This window comes from Pipistrellus hanaki (assembly GCF_964339955.1).
Source record: "Pipistrellus hanaki genome assembly, chromosome: X".
In the NCBI taxonomy this organism is placed as follows: Eukaryota; Metazoa; Chordata; class Mammalia; order Chiroptera; family Vespertilionidae; genus Pipistrellus; species Pipistrellus hanaki.
The window spans coordinates 49,366,923-49,380,787 of NC_140524.1; the positions used below are offsets into that span (position 1 = coordinate 49,366,923).

General features: G+C 34.5%; 1 protein-coding gene and 1 pseudogene across 2 annotated transcripts in view; both read right to left on the bottom strand.

The window, feature by feature from the left end:
- Nucleotides 1-712: 712 nt before the first annotated feature.
- Nucleotides 713-7,411, bottom strand: LOC311614813 (heat shock cognate 71 kDa protein-like; annotated as a pseudogene). The gene is made up of 3 exons: nt 7,394-7,411; nt 1,733-2,913; nt 713-1,594 (listed from the first exon to the last, which is right to left on the bottom strand). The product of its transcript is annotated as a heat shock cognate 71 kDa protein-like (transcript).
- Nucleotides 5,019-13,865, bottom strand: part of NRK (Nik related kinase) — a 144,323-nt gene continuing 135,476 nt past the window's right edge. Inside the window, 3 exon segments of the mRNA XM_084870436.1 lie at nt 5,019-8,078; nt 9,175-9,314; nt 12,944-13,079. Coding sequence (XP_084726562.1) covers nt 7,983-8,078; nt 9,175-9,314; nt 12,944-13,079 — 372 coding nt within the window. The 3' untranslated portion in view covers nt 5,019-7,982.

Genomic DNA, 13,865 nt, shown 5'->3' on the forward strand with positions numbered 1-13,865 from the left:
AGTAGCCCTAGATTTTTTGATGCCCCCAGACCTTTGTATAATCCTAATGGATGAATGAGAAAAGTCCAGATAGTGATTACGATTAAATTTCTGCCCAGATTGGTGGGATAAGAAATGCCGTCCAAATAATCATTTTTGGTATTGGTTTGGTTTTTGCACATTCAAGTTTGTGAAGTAAAATTCATTAATGCTTTTGGAACTATCAAATAAAAAATCTATTTTTCCAGCCTGACATATAATATTCATTTTATTTGTAGCGAGATTTTTTTTTTATGTTGCCAATTTTAAATAGTTTTATTTAAGACATTGCATTTTCCACTTTAAGATACAGTTATAAAGTGCATTATATTTCCTTTCCCTGTGCACAGTCCATATTCAAGTATCAAGAATGCCCAGTTATTTACTATACAGCAGCTTAATTTTTATTTTTATTTATTTATTTATTTATTTATTTATTTATTTATTTAAAAATATATTTTATTGATTTTGTACAGAGAGGAAGGGAGAGAGATAGAGAGTTAGAAACATCGATGAGAGAGAGTCATCAACCAGCTGCCTCTTGCACACCCGCACTGGGGATATGCCCGCAACCAAGGTACATGCCCTTGACCGGAATCAAACCCGGGACCTTTCAGTCCCCAAGCTGACGCTCTATCCATTGAGCCAAACCGGTTTCGGCTGGCAGCAGCTTAATTTTTAAAACTGCCATGGAATTTGCTACAAATTTGGGTCCTTCAATATTTTGTGTGGAACAATGCTAGATCTATGCTCAAAGCTGGCTTAGTCAACCTCTTCAATGGTGGGCCCAGAGGAGGCACCACCAGATGGAGGCGGTCCACCACCGGGGAAGCCCCCAGGCATTCCTCCTGGCATGCCCCCTGCACTCTGGTACAGCTTGGTAATGATGGGGTTGCAGACCTTTTCCAACTCTTTCTGCTGGTGTTCAAATTCTTCCTTTTCTGCAGTCTGGTTCTTATCAAGCCAGTTAATGATTTCATTGCACTTGTCAAGAATCTTCTGTTTGTCCTTATCATTTATCTTGCCTTGAAGTTTTTCATCCTCAATAGTTGCTTTCATGTTGAATGCATAGGATTCAAGTGAATTCTTGGAAGACACCTTGTCCCACTGCTTCTCATCTTCCGCTTTGTACTTCTTAGCTTCTTGGACCATGCGCTCAATGTCTTCCTTGCTCAGACGACCCTTGTCGTTGGTGATGGTAATCTTGTTCTCTTTTCCTGTACTCTTATCCACAGCAGAGACATTGAGGATGCTGTTGGCATCAATATCAAAAGTGACTTCAATCTGAGGAACACCACGAGGTGCAGGAGGTATGCCTGTGAGTTCAAACTTGCCAAGCAGGTTGTTGTCCTTGGTCATGGCACGCTCACTTTCATAAACCTGGATGAGCACGCCCGGCTGGTTGTCGGAGTAGGTGGTGAAGGTCTGTGTCTGCTTGGTGGGGATGGTGGTGTTGTGCTTGATCAGGACCGTCATGACGCCTCCAGCTGTCTCAATGCCAAGGGAGAGAGGGGTGACATTCAGCAGCAGCAGATCTTGAACATTCTCAGCCTGCACCCCCGTCCCCACGCCCCCCCTGTCCCCGTGCCCCCCCCCCTCCCTGCGCCCTCCGTCCCCGCGCCCCCGTCCCCGCCCCTCGTCCCCGCGCCCCCCGTCCCCGCGCCCCCAGACCCCCAACCTGACAGGACGTTAAGATTAAATTATGTCACAGGGATGGGTGCGTGCACCGTAAGTGACAGCCTCATCAGGGTTGATGCTCTTATTCAACTCTTTTCCATTGAAGAAGTCCTGGAGGAGTTTCTGAATCTTGAGGATACGAGTAGAGCCATCCACCAGGACAATATCATGGATCTGGGACTTGTCAAGCTTGGCATCCCGAAGGGCTTTCTCTACAGGGTCCAGGGTGCCACAGAAAAGGTCAGCATTCAATTCTTCAAATCGGGCACTTGTGATAGAGGTATAGAAGTTGATTCCTTCATAGAGTGAATCAATCTCAATACTGGCCTGGGTGCTGGAAGAGAGGGTACGCTTAACGCATTCACAAGCAGTACGAAGGCGACGGACAGCCCTCTTGTTCTCACTGATATCCTTCTTGTGCTTGCGTTTGAACTCTGCAATGAAATGATTGACCATTCATTTGTCAAAGTCTTCTCCACCTAAGTGGGTGTCCCCAGCTGTAGATTTGACCTCAAAGATGCCATCTTCAATTGTGAGGATTGACACATCGAAAGTGCCACTTCGCAAGTCAAAGATCAGCACGTTTCTTTCAGCTCCAACCTTTTTGTCTAAACCGTAAGCAATAGCAGCGGCAGTTGGCTCATTGATGATTCTAAGTACATTGAGACCAGTAATAGTTCCAGCACCTTTGGTGGCCTGACGCTGAGAGTCATTGAAGTAAGCAGGAACTGTGACAGCAGCATTGGTAACAGTCTTCCCAAGGTAGGCTTCAGCGATCTCCTTCATCTTTGTCAAAACCATGGATGACACCTCTCCTGGATAAAAGCTTTTTGTCTCTCCCTTGTATTCTACTTGGACCTTAGGCCTGCCAGCATCATTCACCACCATAAAAGGCCAGTGCTTCATGTCAGACTGGACAACTGCATCATCAAACCTACGTCCAATCAAGCGCTTGGCATCAAATACCGTGTTGGTAGGATTCATTGCTACTTGATTCTTTGCAGCATCACCGATCAATCGTTCAGTATCAGTAAAGGCAACATAACTTGGGGTGGTTCGGTTTCCCTGATCGTTGGCAATTATTTCCACTTTTCCATGCTGGAATACACCCAGACAAGAGTAGGTGGTGCCAAGATCAATGCCAACTGCAGGTCCCTTCCATATGGTTGCTGGCGTGCGCGTTCGGCTGGCACAGACCGACCAGAGCTGGTGTCCCCGCTTTCAATGAGCTGTAGGGAGATTTTCATTTTTTTTTTTGTAGTCCATTTATCTTTGGACTTTATTATACTCATTTCTGACTATCTCAACTTGAGACTCAATTTCATGGTGTTGCATGCATGCTTTTAGAATTTCGGAGAGATGTTCCCAATTGGCATGTAATTTAATAGCTACCTGTTCACCCACAAGTCATACACACTCATCTTCTAAAAAGTACCTTTAGGGAATGCCTGAAATTAGATATACCTGTTTATTGGAACATAATTAAAAAATTTGAACTCAAAAGTACATGCTGAAGGCTTTGATGACCACTACATATGGCTCAGGGTGGTATAACATAGTTAATCTTGTGGGAAAAAATCACATTTAAACCAAATGTTTGTACAAAACAACCAGTTGAATGGATTCTTATATCCTGTTTTTATGTTTTTAAATAATCTTTGTCATTACTAAAGGGTCATAGTGCTCCCCTTTGTGTTGCTTTTAAAGGTAAACAAAGTGTAAAAATATACTATTTTAATTTTATTTTGACATATTGTTTAATTTCAGTTGTGTAGGGTAAGATCATTTCAAACTTTCCCAAACAGGTCACCTTTTAGTTACCAGAACACAGATAGTACTTTGATGAATTTAATGGATTTGTAAATTTTAATCTCTTTTAATAAAATAGTGATAAATACAATTAAGGTTAAAAAGGCCCAATTCTCCCTTTCAACTCATGTTTTTCTTGAGCCTTTGCTGTATGTTAAAGAACCAAATGAAGCACTTTGACATATGGGATAGCAAAGCTATCAAAAAAAGCGAATCTCTATTCTGATATTTTACTCATCCATATAGAATCAATTTTACTCCCTTAGAAACTATTCTTTTTAAATTAATTGACATAGTTGTGATCAATACAAGACATGGCATATAGTACTGTTTTCTAAAGTATCTCTGGCCTTTACTTCATTAGTTGCCTCCATTCATTTTTTTAAATTAAAGAGCAGCCATATTTGGTGGCTTTATTACTTCCAAGAACCAGAAATCCTTAAGGATTAAAGTCCCTACAAATAAAAAAAGTGCTATTATGTTGGAAATCACAGTGTTTGGATAAGACTCAGTTAATAGACTTGCATTACTGGAATCTTCAAATGTACTGTTTCCTTTAAGAGTGATAAAGTTACTAATAGTGACTTCTACTCATGACCTACCCTATCCCCATGTTTTGGTAAAGAATCCCAAGGAAAATGTCCTTTATTGACTTTGGAGCATCACCCTGCCCATTCTAATATCAATCTCTGATGATAATTTTGTTCCTTGGCTTATAACATTGTCTCTTAAAATAACTAAAGTCTCTGAGACTTATATATCCAGTTGATTGTAATGGAACATTTTGAATTTAGTCTCTAAAAGCCCAGACAAGCTTGTCATGTCTGAATAAACTGATTTATGAATGCCTGGCCACACTTAACAAATTTGGGACCACACCCAGCTAGCCCTACTGGGAAAGCTTGATGAGCATCTCTCCAGAATGTTCCAAGACAATAAACATTCATGGCACCATGTCTTACTAATAAATGCTTCTGCTGCCTGCTGAGAGAAGTACTATTCCTTTCTGGCCCTTATCAAAGGGTTCAGCTTCCTTGACAACCTACCAGGATTACTCCACCTCCTATTTCCCATCATCAGCCTACCTTAATCTCTTTCTTAAATGCTAAGAAACTATAAATCTTTACTCCTCTCTTTGGATAAAGTTACCCTTTCAATAAGGTTCCTCCTCTTCTCCACAGGAATTCAGGACACTGGGATGGGATGGGAAAAAAGTCAGCATTAAAACATGCTTGGGTTTAACTCACATCCTGCGAGTCTGTGTCTATGTAAAGTTCAACACATTTAGAAGAAAACGAATCAGTTTCTAATTCCACTATATTCAGGAATATTATAGCCAGATTAATAATATACCACTAGTTGGCCAAACTTATTAATGGAACAATAGGCAGAACCCCTAATACCTTTTAATTAGTGTGTTATTATACATTTTAAGTAAATTAATATTCCTTAAATGAGTCCTAATTCAGAGGCATTGAGATAAGTATATTTCAAATAATGACATCAATCAGTAATTCAAGTTTATTTTTTTATTTTCAGAGGTTGAACAATGGTTCGTTGAAGACTTTCTGATGAAACAATTAGCAGTCTCAAAGATTATTTCAATAATTTTTAGAGTACAGATTGAATACATATCAATTTAAATAAGCACATTTTTTAAAAAGAATAGAAGAATACCTAAAAGTTCCCATTGTATTCATGTGGTATTATTCCTGGTTTTATGGGTACTATCTCAATTAAATAAGACCTGGCAGAAAACAATTAGTGATTAATTTATATAGAAACTGGTAGCACTAAAAGTGTTAAAATTTGTGTATTCTAATGGTTTGTGTGTGTGCATACATATGTATTTTCTGCTTTGCCTATTTTACTATCTTAATCATTATCCTTCCTTACTGTTCCCTCTGAGGATCTTACCTTTCTTTAGCCTACTTAATCAGAGCTTTTCTTGACAATCCTTTTCACACATCATTTCTAGTTTTCAAATATTTCCAATGATTTTATTAGAAGGGTTTTGATGAAAAAATTAAAGTACACTGAAATAAAACTTCCTCTGTCCCAATACTACTCACAACCTACCACAACATTCATGCTTTAAAACACAGGAGAGGGAATTGGCTTGTCAAGTATCCCCCACTACATTTCTGTGATAGGACAGGACTTCCATGTGCTGCTGCTAGAAGATAAGGTATTGATATAATTTCTTCTATTACAGTGCATTCACTATGACATTTCATTGTCCCTTCACTTACTTGTTTTAACTGGCAAATGATATAAAAATTCCAGATGAATTAACATATAAATCAAAAATATTCATTACCTCTGAATCACTTTAAATATGTTCAGTCTTATTTGGCTATCCAACCTTTCAATGTTTCTTCTTAGTATATGATCACCTTGCTTTCTTCACTAACACCTTATCCTTTAAAGCTCAGTTACCCATTTTTTAATCTCTCTGGTTTGTTTACTTTGGGACATTTCTGTATATGTAGCTCACTATTGTCTATGTGAATTAGAATAACAACCACAGGGTACAATGGGAGTTGACAATCTAAAATAGTTTACCCACTTAATTCCTTAAAATATGATTTTTAACAAAAAACTTATTTTTGAAACTTAACTTTGAGTAAATATTTTGAAGAAAAATTAATTTCTAAAAGACATGATTCTACATACTACTTAAATGAGAACATTTTCTGAAATTCAAACATAGCAAGCTCCATTTGCTCAGTGATGAGGTACTTGCACAAAGTTCCCCATGACCTTTTAGGTGTACAGATTTATCATAATGAAGACTACTTCTAAGGAAATAATTTGACATGAAAGTTTTTTTTCTTTTTGAACTACTTCATTTAAAATGTTATTTTAATGGTAAACACTCAAGAATAAACCAGTTTTAGGATCACATTATTTTATCACAGTAACAGAAATGTGAATCACATTTATTTTTTTAATTCATGCATTCAGGTTCTCCAAAATTCTCACTATTGAGCTACTAAACTCTTGATATAAGTTAGGAAAATACAAATCCCATCATCCCTGGTACTACAGTCCTAAGGAAATAACATGCTATCATGAAATTGCATGTAGTCAGCTGCTTTTGTATTTTGGTTAACAAGGTAGTTTAAAAATTATGATCCCACTAACACTGTCTTCATATTTTAGAAGCAGGCTAGAGGAATTATACTGAGGTAAACTTTGTGGTAGTTCAGTTGCCTCTCTATTGCCTCAGAGCTAACCATAGTATTGATGATGGATATGCAGAAATTTTGCTTTTCACCAGGTAGCAGTTACCATAAGTGACCAAAAATCACTGACTTATGGCATCTATAACATATATGGATGATAAACTAGTATGATGTTCAGCACTCTAAATTTGTGGGTTTGAGTATCTGATCAAAGTTTTATTTTTTCAAAATATTTTCTTTTTTTTTTTTAACCTAAAACATTAAGTCCCTACATGTGGATTCATCACTTGAGATAAATTTCCAATTTTACAAAAATATAAATGTAAAAAGACAATTTTATCAGCTAAATTTTTTTGTTATATTTTTTAATAACTGAAGCGAAATTTTTATATAGTTTAATCTGGGATTGGGAAAATATTTAACATCTGTGGGCCAGATAAGAATTTTGATAAATCAACCAATTGATCTTGGGGTTAGAATTTGACACCTACATTAAAAAATAAACGAATTCTACAGTACATGTGTATAGGAGCTCAGTCCTGTATTCAGGCATGCAGGTGTATTATTTGGAGGTTTTTAAAAGCTATTGCACATTGTTAGGGGTTCTGAGGAAAATAAAGCATCTGAGGTTTTCATCCTTTCTTCTTATCAGGAGAAAAATAGCTTAACATGCAGTGAAAAGAGCACAATTGCTCTCTTACAGTGAGTTTAACTGCCATGGGGTAATGAAAAAATGGGTGGTCTTTCCCCCCTTTATCACTGTAGTTTTCTCCAGGCATATAGATTGTTCAACCTTTATTTGGTTCATAGCATAGTCTTTGTTATTTTCATTTCATAATCTAACCTTTAGTTCTTTATATGACTTTGCAAATTCCTATAAGGCTCATTTCTACTCTTACTTTTTTGAAAAAGCTCATTCAATGCCAATTCTTTTGAAAATTACTTGAAATCTAACTCATTACTGGTTTCTTTACTCCATGTTACAATATCTGAATATAAATACTGTCCAAACTGTCCAAAGAATAATGCTTGAATTCACAGTAACAAAAATTACAAAGTTTGTGCAAAAGATATTGTACACCATTGGAGTACATAGAGCTTGCTATAGTTAATTATATATATAAAGCTGCATTTCTCATTAGAACTACTATGCACTACATTAAAAGTAAAGTTTGTGATTTAACATTTTACTAATAATAAAACTGAATGCTAACTTAATCTCAGAAATTTTAAAATGCAAATTGCATATTTATGATGTTTGTAAATGTTGTAATCAACCATTGTAATCTTTTAAACACTGAAATTGCTTTGGAGATCTTCAAGTTTTCCAAGGGTCATAAAGTAAACCCGGCTGTGGCGATTGCGCAAAATAGAGGTAAAGAATAGCTTTAAAAAGAAAGAAAAACACCATTAGTAATTGTTTAGTACATTGCAACCTGACATTTCTTAAACACAATTATAATTTCAATTTATCTGCATCAATCATTTAAAATATTAAGCTATACTGCTTTTTAGAATAGTTTCCTCAAATTAAAGACTAAGAATTTTAAAATAGAATGTAGTCTAAATATATTTTAAAAAACAACCTTTTACCATCCCATATAATAAAAGCCTAATATGCTGTTTCCAGTCATCCATTCAACCAATCAAAGTGTAATATGCTAATGATATGCTAAGGCTCCTTAACCACTCACTATGACATGCACTGACCACTAGGGGCAGACACCCCAACCAATAGGTTAGCTTCCTGCTGAGGTCTGGGAGATTGAGACTGAGTGAGACAGGCCAGAGAAGCCCTGGAGCCCTCCCGTGGTTCCTCCCTGGCTGGTCAACCTCCTGCATCCCTCACTGGCCCAATCATGCACAGGTTGGGTCCCTCTGCTTGGCCTGTGCCCTCTCACAATCTGGGCTGAGGGACCCTCCCCCCTTGAGTGCATGAATTTTGTGCACCAGGCTTCCACCAGTATCCCAAAAAATGGCACTATATTTAAACAAAATTAGTTTTTCTGTAGGTGACAATTATCTAGTAAAGTTTTTGATTAATTTTGGTTAACAATTCTTTGCTTTAAAAAAATCAACTTTTATTGTTGACTTTGTTAAATATAGGGAAATGATTAAATTGTTTTGGTATTATTCACCATTGTTGCTGGTTTTTATGAAATTTTCTATTTGGTCCAATTTTAATTTTCTTTGTCAGTGGAATGCACTGTCATCAATAGATTGATATTATGAGCTAAATTGATTGGCTTAGAGAGAAACATGTCATGTAAATATGTTTTGTACCATAAATAAACATAATTAGAAAGGAGATGAAAAAACTAAGGCCCAAAAAGATAACTCAAACTTCAAGGTTCTTACACCCAGTCAGGCGGCAAAGCCAGTATTGCATCCTAAGTCTATCAGACTTCAAACACCAGTTCTTGCCATTATATTACTATATATTGAAAACTAGTACCTTTTCTTTAACTGAAGGATATATTACCTTGTCACCTCGGGTACACAGAAATCTCAGCTTCTTAATTGACCTGTGCTTCAGTTCACTTTCTAGAAGCCTTGACTGCAAAGAGCAAACTTCAATGGCCTTTTGGCCCCATCCTGTGGTTCGCTGTGTACATTCATAAGCTACAATAAAAAATATATATATAAAAACACTAAATACTTCTAACAGAGATAGAAAATTATAACCACAGCCACCACTTGATTATTAAGGAGCTGATTATTACAGTTCAGGTAAACACTTTATTTCCTCTTTCTATAGTCAGCCATTTCGCCATTATGCTACTTAGCAGTGGTATTTAAACCAGCTATTTATTGTTAGCATTGTGATTAATACTAAATAACTAGATCTCAATTAATTTCACTACTCATATTCTCTAATATTACAGAATAAAGCTAAGGATTAATTCTACCTCATTGGTAGAAAGTCAAATCTATCCACAACAATTCCTCTTTTTACAATCTAGTTGAGGTACAACATTCCATAAGGATTTATAATTGTGTTTAAGTAACATACATGGAAAACTGACAAACTTTTCAAAATTAAAACTGGTAAAAATGACCTGCTCAAATAATGACTTCAGCAACTCTAATTTAGTTCAATGAATTACTATGTTATAAAGAGAACTAAAGCTAATTTGATACTGTTAATTTTATTTCTCAGGAAATTTTTATAAGATTTCAATTTTTATAACCTGTTTTACTTGGTGACAATAAAGGTTATGACAATTGCTTTAAAGCAGAAAACCTAATTATATAATAGCCATACAGTTGGCTGGTGCTGTAAGGTATTTTTGACACAGGGGGGCAGTATTATTGTCAAATGTTTAACTTTCAAGTTGATATTCTTTATGTACTTTATGGGGAGGCAAATTTCCATAAATAAATATAATACTGCACTTAAAATCTCAAAATTTTAAGTCAAATTAAAATAGTCTAGAAAACACTAAAACATTCTCATATTAACATGACTAAAATTAGAATTCAATTCATTTCCTTCTATTATAAAGTCAATAAATCTGAGTTGATATAATAATAACATAATTAAATTTTTTCCTTTATCTGGCCGCAAAAGTTCTAGGATAAGAATAGACCTGGAGAGTATTAAGCAAAGTGAAGTGAGTCAGTCAGAGAAAGACAAATACCATATGATTTCACTTATATGTGGATTCTAATGAACAAAATAAACTGGTGAACAAAATAGAAACAGAATCATGGTTTTCAGAAGGGAGGGTATTTGGAGGGGACTAAGTAAAAAATGGTGAAAGGATTAAACAAACTACCCCAAACCTCATTGAGAGACAACAGTATTGTCATTACCAGAAAGAAATGAGGTTGGGGAAGTAAGAGAGGGAAAATCGGGGGAGAAATGATAATGGAAAGAAACATGACATGGGAGGTGAACAAATAATATATAGATAATGTATTATAGAATTGTACACCTTAAAACTATATAGTTTTATTAACCAATGAAACTCCAATAGATTCAATAAAAGAATAAACATTAAGTAAATAAATGAATAAATAAATAAACCAAAATTTTACTGGCTTATACATAAGTATGTAAAAATGCATAAAAAGATTCATGAAAAATTATTAAACTTTTATGAAACTGACTACTTATAGGCAGTGTGAGCCATTTTGAATCTCTCAACTAAAACTTAGCAAGAATTTATTATTTCTTGCTTCCTTTTATATTACATTTCCAAATATTTATGCACATGAAATTGACATAAGCTTGTAATTAAATTGCAACCATATTTTATTGAGACAATGGTTCACAAACCCAATTTCAGACTAGAATTAAAATCACTCCAGATATAAGTAAAGTTATGGGAATACATAGCTTGAGTGATGAGAACAAGTATTAGTTTTTTGTATATTCAGATTTGAATTGTTTCACCTATGTGAATACGTCATTAAAGTTAAATTTTTGTCAGCAAAGAGAGCAAAAATTTCTAAACTTAATGCACGGCTTACTTGCTGAGTCAAGTACACAGTTCATATGGTATTACATGATTTCCAATTTAATATTGAAACACAGTAATCTGCCACTTAACCTAGCTACTGAGCTAGCCCGCTTATGAAGTGGAATCTAATGATTCGGATTGAAATGGTTAGTGATATTTGCTGTGATTGTTAAGCTTCTATATATATTTGAATATCTAGAGAAATGATCTTATTATTTAACACATTTAGTATATCTCAAGAAAATGTAAAATTCAGATTGGGGAAATCTGAATCTAGGTTTAAATAACAAAGCAGTTGTTTTAGATAGAAAAAAAATAATTTATATCTTTAATATCAGCATTGTACTGTAGTTTTCAGTATACTCTCAAAATGCCCCTAGTATACAAACCAATATATCATGTTCTTATAATTTATTTTACAAATAAAGAGATGGTTTTCAAATTCTAACAACTAAAGCTTCTTTTTTGTTTTAGGTCAGAAGCTGTTTTAAGGACAAGAGCTATACCAGATGACTTTTTAAGAACCCTTTGATTCTTAGGATTGCTTAATGGCATATAAACCAGAGGTTTGTTCCATTCCTGAAAGAAATTTTCTTATTTCAGTTTCTGATTATCAAATTGATTAAAAAGTACCAGTGTAATGGTTATATAAAGATTCATTATTTTCAGTTTCATTTGCCCTGGGTCTATTAATTATATTGTAAGCATTTACCTTTCATCACTTAAAATGGCTTTAAACCCTCTGTGAGTTCTTACCTGTTTGAAGCAATTGGAGGAGGTTTTCAAGACAATCATTAACAATATATATGAAAAACAAAAGAATCTGCAGACACCATGCAAAGTGTTATCATCCCATAATGGGAAAAAAAAGTCAATTAAAAAGCAGTTCTTGTAAATTGGTCTTTATAGCCATATGAGGGTCAAATTTAGCTCTTTAATAGAGATTTCAGAAGCTTCTGGCTTCTCTATTGACAAACTACCTTTCTCTCTTTTTTCTCTCTCCCCCTCTCTCCTTCTTCATTTGCTTCTTTAAACTTCTTCCCCTTCCAGGAACATTTATTCTCCATCAGACCATTCTATTCTCTCTAATATTTTCACTGTCCATATATATTCTGTTTCCTATCTAGAATTACCTCTGTAGTCTCAGAGACATATGCACAAATATCAAATTATTCAGATTTCTCATATCTGTAGTCCTGTATTGGTCAGCAAGAAAAAAATATCCTGGCCTGATGAAGATTAAAAGGCAGTTTTCTTTACTTTGACATCTGGGTGGTACCAAATAGGCATTCCAGTAAGTCATATTTATCTTGTTGTAAATGTCACATATTCAGTTTGTATTTAATTCTTCATGAGACTATTACTCAATAAACAGAACACTATTGGCTATATGAAATAGAAACATTTTACTCTTCTTTTATGACTATTTGTCAGTATTCTCAGAAAAAGGTAAACCCCAAAGTAAATGTGATAGAATGAAACATTTTCAACATCTGTGTAAAATCTGCAAGCAAAAGGAGTTAAAATACAATTATACATCATTGCGTAAAGAAATTCCTTTTTTATTTTACTTATAATATTATTGCAAATGAACAATTAAGCCAAAATCAGTCTCTTTGTGATAGGTTGTAGATTTATTAAGCATATAACAAACACACATCACTTCACTAAGGGAACAACTATGCAGTATCCCAAATTAACTCTATGTGCTTTGAATAAATGTGATATATCAGAAAATTGAAGCTTCTATGGCATCATGTGAAAGAGGAAAAATTTTATACCTACCTACTGAAGTTGGTATATCTTTCCACACTTCAAGAATCTTCTTAAAGAGTTGTTCATTTGCTTCCATAGAAAGGGCTTCAGCATTGAAGGTGAGCATCATGCCAATTCCCAAAGAATCAGGTAAAATGATGATATTCTGTGGTATAATGATTTCCAGGGGCTGGAATTATGTTTCATAAGGATTTATATGTCCAAAATTTGATCGCTACTATTTTAATTGATACAGATTGGTTGAGCAATAAAGATTAAAAGGGGACTCAAATTGCAGGGAGGAAGAAAAATTTTTATCTCAATATTAAACATCATGTTATCCAATACTCAAAAAGAACCTTCCATGTCATAAAGTCATTGCTATTTAATATTCTTCTTTATATTTAAGAAAAATCTGTTTTTGAAAAAAGCAGAGATTTATTTCCAACAAACAGAAATTCATTGAAATTTCATAAAGTTTTATGAATAATGATCGAATCATTATTACTTGTTATGGAGTTGGATTTCAGGACATTAATGAATACTTTATTAATTAAAGCATGAATCAAGTAAAATACACAACAACTGGTTATACACCAACTCATTCAAAACGGAAAAAAAATAACTTAAAAATAGCTTGAACTTAAAATGTTTATAAGGGGCAGTTTTATAATATTCTTCACTGCTTGAAATATGTCATCCTCCCTTCACAAAAATGTAGGATTCATTTTTCAATTAATAAAATATTAAATTCCTTTAATACACAAATTCAGAGATGTATTAGGTGACAATATCAAATGATCAGAAATATCTAAGATTTTCTAAATTTCATGATGCGTAAAACAATGGGAGAAAAGTTACTCAAACTACAGACATTTTCATGTTGATAGTATTTTCCTGAGAAATGAACAATTACATTCCTCTATCATTTATCCATATTAGTAAAATTAAA